Here is a 7,280-nt window from a genome sequence, read left to right as displayed (position 1 = left end):
ATATATTTTTATAATTTATATTAATTAGATTAATTAATTTTATATATTGGTGTCGAATCATCATATTCAACAATTTATGATGTAGCTATATATTAACTAGTATTAAAGTATTAACTGAAAAAATGTTAAAATTGTGACAGAAACAAGTTTGTCATCAAATTTCAAAAAATGTGACGAGCAGACGATATTCCAAATTGGCAATGAATTGGAGTTCATTTTATAGCATCGAATTGGTTAGTGAGGACTGAGGAGCAAAAGTTTTTCTACAGACCGTCGCTTAAGTCATTTAGCGTTCATTTGCAATACATTTTGCCTTCATTATTTGTTCGTGTTTTTTTAGTGAGTATTGTTATGTTAAATACAAGTTCAAAACTGAGTATTGATTCAAAATTTTATATCATCATTCAAATGGTATGTAATAGTATGTACCAAGATATATATGGTTCCATGGGAAATATGAGAGTTTAGTGGTTTCTTTGTAATAATATTCTTACTCCTAATATTATGTCTTAAATTTGAGACAAAATAGATTACATTTCTCTGTGCTATCTCTTTAAAGTATATATTGTTAGAAATATTTCACATGTGAGATAAGATTTCACATCGATAAAATAATGGATTGTTGACTAGCATATATATTGGGTGAGTTAATCCTCCTACTACCATATAATTTTGGGAAATAATGAATCTCACCAAGTGTATGTGCAAGTGAATGCTCATCACCGTGGATTTGTGTGCCCGAGCCCACGGTTGTCCCGTGTCCACACGAGTGGGCCACGGTGAGATTATATGACGAATTATAGCTAATCATAGTTTACAGATTGTAGAGGGAGCTAAGTTGGCTAATAAAGTAGGAATTGTAAGTAGATTTATGCATCTTCCTCAAACTGATCATCTCGAAGCTGTCATGAGGATAGTTAGATATCTCAAAGGAACGTGTGGCCGAGGTATTTTGTTTAAAAAGAATGGTAATCTTGATTTATTAGCCTATACTGATGCCGATTGGGCGGAAGATAGAGATGGAAGAAAGTCAACCTTTGGATATTTTACTTTTGTTGGAGGTAATCTGGTGACCTGGAAAAGTAAGAAGCAAAAGGTTGTAGCTTTGTCTACTGCTGAAAAGGAATTCAAAGGTATCGCCAAAAGGATAAATAAAATTTCATGGCTTCGAAAGTTGTTAGATGAACTTGGTTTTTCTCAAACTAAACCGTGTAAGCTTTATTGTGATAATGAAGCTGCAATTAAGATTTCAGAAAACCCGGTTCAACATGATCGTACAAAGCATGTGGAAGTAGATTGTCACTTCATTAAAGAGAAGCTTGAAAAGAAAGTTATTAGTCTTCCATCCGTCACATCCAATAACCAGATTGCGGACATTCCTACGAAAGCAGTAAAAACAAGTATTTGAAGAGACACTTTGCAAGTTAGGTGTTCAACACCTACCACTCAACTTTTCCTATTATTAAGGAAGGTCATTAGATTATTTTTAGAATTAGGTTATTTTTAGGAAAGTTAGTTTTTTTTTCCAATTAATTTTGTATAAATAGAGCTTGTTATTCTTTTTCTTAAGTAATGTGAATATAATTTGAAAATTAGAAATCTCTCATGAGTTCTATTTTTCATATATGAATATGACTTGTTCATCTTATTTTTCCATTCGAACGTACTTAAGCGGAATACTGAGTTGATCAGTATGATAAACTATTACTGGATCTTGGTAATAGTTGTAATTCGATAGTTTATTTATTTTCATTGATTGTTGTTGAAAAATTAAAATGAATATATATGAATGAAAAAAATTTATAAATGAAATGAATAATAATATTGAAGTTGTAGACGAACATAAATTCATATAAAATCATAAAATCATAGCAAAATTAATAAGACATTAAAAAAATAAATTATAATATGTAGTATTTCCTAATTGGTTGCTTGAACTGGCTAATCACTGCCGACAAAATGTTTACTTTTGAGTTCAATAATGCTATTGCTAATCAGCTAATTGTTGTATTGAGCCATTTGTGCAACTTTATAAAAACCATTTATTAGATTGAAGTGAATGACTTTGACAAAAGTTTCTTAATTTGTGTTGTAAAATAATTTATGTGTCTCAAATTAGAAGGTAGTGCGTCAGTTTTTTTTTATCTTTCATTTTGGGTTTTCAGACATATTAAAGAAGATAAAATCTTTGGGTTGTAGTGAGTATTATTTTAATTATATAGTAGTGTGAAGTAATGATTGTATTGGAAGTATGAAGTTGTAGTGGGTATTATTTTAATTAAATAGTAGTGTGAAGTAATGATTGTATTGAAAGTATGAGAAAGAAAATAATTATAAATAAAAAAAAAAGGGGTACATTAAAAGAAAATGAAGTTTTAAAGGGTAAAAATGAAATAAAAACTTTCTAAAAATAAAAACTATTCTAAAGTCGAAGAACTTTTGAAACTACCCGTTATAGTAATGTGGAAGATAAAAAAAGAACGGAGGGAGTATTAGGATAAAATGAAAACTAATTCTTTCATAATTTGTTTCATTCAATTTTTATTAAAATTCTATTTAAAGTTATCATTTACTTATTCTTCATTATTTCTTTATTTTCTTTTAATTTATTTATGAAATTCATTCTCTCTCTTAATTTCATTCACGATTTTTTTAATTCGCTTCCTATTTGTCTCATTCACTAAAAAAATATTTACAACTCTAGCAAAACATGCAAATTAAATAGAACAGAGAATATATTAATGCAATATTGTGAATGAAGGCCAGTTCTTCCTAATATATTTAAGTTCAATAAATCAATTTAGGTTTATTCAAAAAAAAAAAAATCACTTTTCTTTAAAATGACTATCCGTCAAAACATATTAAGCTAGAACATAGTTATTTACCCTTTAAATTTGTTATATTTAACGAAAAGTACTGATTAGTATTAAAGTAATTTGCTATATTCTTTATGGACTTAAGCTAATGAGTCCTAACTTTTTATCAAACTTTCCTATCTCATTTAAAAATTCACACTTTTTGTCCATCTCTAAATACATTTTTTAAAAATGACAAAAATAAAATAATGTAGGAGTAGTTAAAAATTAATCACATTAGAAAACAGTGAAAGAGGAGAGAATCATAGGAGTATCAAAGTACATCATCACTAACTAATCATTAGTTGATTACCCAAAAAGCACAAAATGAGCAATTAGTGGGAAAGATGTTGTATTAGTTAGCAAAATACCAAATTACGTTAACCTTAATCTTAACTTAAACAACAATTTGATTAACCATATCTTATCAATCATATTATGCCGAGTAGTGCCTTTCATGTGATCTCCCATACTTACCATTATGCCACGTGTCCTTTTATAACTTTCTATACTTCAACTTTAAACTCTTTTGTATTTTGCGTAACTCTTATGTGAAACGGTATTACGAAATGACAAATTTATTTAATATGACTTATTTAAATTACAATTAACTATAACTCTTTAAGTAATAATTTTAAATACGAAACTAATCATTTTAACGGTCAATCGTTTTTTAAAAAATGTCTTTCAAATTCAATTCATTAGAATTTATTTTTTACTCTTACTTTACAATTTTTTTTATAGACCGATCCAATCAAAGATGGTCTAATTTGTAATGTTTTAATTAATTATATGGAGTATTTAGTTTAGTAATAGAAAAATCTCACAAATTAAGTGAGAATTTGGGTTCTTAGCTCCTTATTTAAGACCTATAGTACTATTTATTACCCATCTCAACTACATCTATTACTAACCTCCTTCTAAATCTCCCTATTTTCTCTTCTTTCTTCTTTAGCCAAACACACCTTAGTCCTTACCAATAACCATGGCTATGGATTTCATTAGTGGGCCCACTCCTCATACTCCTGACTCTGACACCGATACTCCGCCGCATGCTCCCCCTTCTAAGCGGGCCCACCACCAACACCATCACGTGACTTACAAAGAGTGTATGAAAAACCACGCAGCGAGTATCGGAGGCCACGCGCTAGACGGGTGCTGTGAGTTTATGCCCGGCCCGACTACAAACCCATCAGACCCAACCTCTCTTACGTGCGCTGCATGTGGTTGTCATCGTAACTTCCACCGTCGTGACCCGGACGACCCGATTCCTCTTCACCACCTTATCCCATCGGGTCAGAAAGCCCAATCACCTCCTTCAGCTTCTCAGCTTCTTCTTTCCTTAAGCAGCCCGACTTCTGGTCCGTCGGATCATGAGAATCTTCATACTAACCCAACAGTTTTAGGATACTACAACAACAATGGCGGAAACGGACAAAATGGGAATTTCAATTTTCAGAGTAAGAAGAGATTTAGGACGAAATTTAGTCAAGAACAGAAGGAAAAAATGCATGAATTTTCTGAGAAAATTGGGTGGAAATTGAAGAAAGGAGAAGAAAAATTAGTGGAAGAATTTTGTAAAGAAATCGGTGTTGATAGAAATGTGTTTAAAGTTTGGATGCATAATAATAAGCATTCTTCATCAAATTCTATTAATTCTTCTCAAAAAATACAGAAAATTGGTATTAATGGAAATAATACTCCTAATGGGTTGAATAATTGTGGTGTAGTTCTTAGTAGTCCTCTTGAGTTTAATTTTGCTAATGGTGGTGCTCAAAAAGCCAAAGCTCAATAATTAATTATTTAATTAATTAGTGCTCGTCGTTCATCGTAGATCCTAAGCTCGAATAAAGGAGAAGGTTACGGGTAGATTTGTGTTAATCAGTTCAGTAAAATAGATTCGTGACAACCAGTTCAGTAAAATTTAATCTTTCTGCTAAGATTAATTAGATTAATTATTTTCTCTTTATTATTATTATTGACTTTAAATTATTATTCCTATGTTGTTGCTTAATTAATTAAACTTTTTTGCACTTTTGTAGTGATAATAATTAATTATCATCATTAATTTCCTCAATAACCAGACTTTTTGGTTCTTATTATTATTATTATTATTATTATTAGTATTATTATTATTATTATTATGTTTAGATAAGAGATGAATGTATAAAGACAGTATCATTTGGAAAATTTTGGTGTTATTATTATTATTATTATTATTATTATTATTATAATAATAATGATGCTATGCTGACATGAATTTGTATTATGAAAATGATTTTTCTTGTTGAAAATGTAAAAATAAGATACTTTATTAAATATAATAAAATAGTAATAAGTTGTCATTTTTGGAGAGTCATGTCATCCTAAGGTATCATGTCTCATCTAAATAATGAAAGACATTATGTAGATTTGTCTTGCCATATAGCTGTAATTTGTTTAAATACAACTGTAGGGACATTTTTGGTTTCTATTTTGGGTACAATTATTTTTTGAATTTTTATTTTTACCAAGTCAAGAGAAAAAAAAACAGTACCAAAAACAATGCATTATGATTGCACGCTTGCTTTTGTCTGTAAAAAAAATGTTCAAATTATTGTGAATGGATATAAAATGTTCCCTTTAACCATTTTATTTGAGACTTTTTTTTAATTAAATGAGACAAATTTTTAGGAATGAATATAGGAAGTAATAGTTTATTTTAGCTAGTTTAATACTAATAAATTTATAGAGAATCACGTCTTGTCTTAATTGAACATTAAGGGGGTGTTTGGTATGGGAATATAAAATGTAATGGAAAGGAAAATGATAAAGAGGAGTAAGGGTAAGAGTATGGGTTGTAGTTATATGTTGTTTGGTATTAAAATATAAGGAAAACACTTAATTGATCATAGAAGGGAATTTGTTACTTGACATAAATAAGTGGTAACAAAGTAAGGGTATCCATTACCCTCAAGAAAGGGATTGAGTTAACCTAATGTCATACCAAACAAATATGTGGAGTAATGGTAATTTAATCCCTTACTTAATATTAAAAAGTTCATATCAAACACCCCATAAGTATCACTTTTTAGAAAAAGTCTTAAATTTAATTATTTTTACTTGGTTTTTTTTCCCTTGTCATCATTAAAAAAATACGTTTAGTTCGAATCAATGGTTAGTATCAAAACAAATGCCTCTAATTAATCCACTTAAAACTTAGATTCACAAAATCATGTTATTTTTTTCTATTTTTCTCAATCAATTTTTCTAATACTGAATTATATATATATATATATATATATATATATATATATATATATATATATATATATATATATATATATAAACCTTATTTGAAAACTCTTTTCAAATAAACCGTAATATCTTTTATATTATACAAATTTGAATCTTTTACTTTGATTATATTTAATTGGTCAATTAATTTTTAATTTATTTCATATCACCTCTCAAGATTATACATTTAAATTTGTTAGTCTAAAATCGTTTATTATTCTCTAGCAAATAAAATTTAAATATTAAATATATATGTTAATACTCCTATGCATATTTAAGAGTACTTCGTATTATTAGATGGACATACGGACATAATCCTTCACTAGAATTGTTAATAGAATCATCAAAAACTTGGTTGAATGATATACTGTCTAAGGACATGGGCATTAGAGCAACATAATTCATATATTCTGTAATTTTTTAAATTTGCATTAAATTCAAATTGACAGAGAAAATTATAATAAGAATGCTATCAATTACTGCCTTTTGACTCTAAAATAATTACACATATATTCTTCTATAAAAGTAGCAATGAGAAAATGAGGTAGTTTGAGAAAAATGGAGATATTTAATAATATTAATTATTAAAGAAAAAAAGAAAAAAATTATATAGATAAAGTTAAAAGAAAATAATAAAATAATAGGTTATTATCTAAAATAAAAAAAATTAAAATCATTTAAAATTTAAAAATGTTGCTAAATGTGGACAAGGTAAATATTACTACTACAATCCTACAATCTAAGTCTACTGTCATTAATTACGAAACCAACCATACTCACCAAAATTGCAATCAAAATAATTAACCTCTAGGTCCACTTTACTATTCCATCATTCATATTCTCTAATTTCTTTTCAATTTATTATTTTTTATTTTAAGTTGTCATTTTAGTTTTACAATAATTTTATTTTTTATTATTTTATTATTTTATTATTTTATTATTTTTAAAATTTTATTTACAAACTCATTAATACTTTCCTCTTGCATTGAGTTTATTTTTGTCTTATATTCTCCTACGAGTAACACATCCATATACTTCCTCTTGCATTGAGTTAATTTTTAAGTATCTTATTCTCTTACTATACCAAACTACAAAAAGGTTTTTCTTGCAAAATTAAAGGGACTAAATGACTCCATATATTTCAATAGG

General features: G+C 27.9%; 1 protein-coding gene across 1 annotated transcript; it reads left to right on the top strand.

Moving 5' to 3' along the window:
• The first annotated feature begins 3,759 nt into the window (after positions 1-3,759).
• LOC130820761 (zinc-finger homeodomain protein 10-like) lies at positions 3,760-4,957 on the top strand. Its single transcript, XM_057686265.1, has one exon. It carries the CDS (start codon positions 3,841-3,843, stop codon positions 4,648-4,650), a length of 810 nt encoding a protein of 269 aa, XP_057542248.1. The 5' UTR covers positions 3,760-3,840; the 3' UTR covers positions 4,651-4,957.
• Positions 4,958-7,280: the final 2,323 nt, after the last annotated feature.

The sequence above is a fragment of the Amaranthus tricolor genome, chromosome 8 (genome assembly GCF_026212465.1).
Source record: "Amaranthus tricolor cultivar Red isolate AtriRed21 chromosome 8, ASM2621246v1, whole genome shotgun sequence".
NCBI lineage: Eukaryota > Viridiplantae > Streptophyta > Magnoliopsida > Caryophyllales > Amaranthaceae > Amaranthus > Amaranthus tricolor.
Note: the sequence above shows the minus strand (reverse complement) of the source record. Positions and strands in the feature narration are given on the sequence as shown.

What these genes read in the sequence shown, in the direction of transcription:
- LOC130820761 (XM_057686265.1), top strand. Translation starts at nt 3,841, where the DNA reads ATGGCTATGGATTTCATTAGTGGGCCCACTCCTCATACTCCTGACTCT.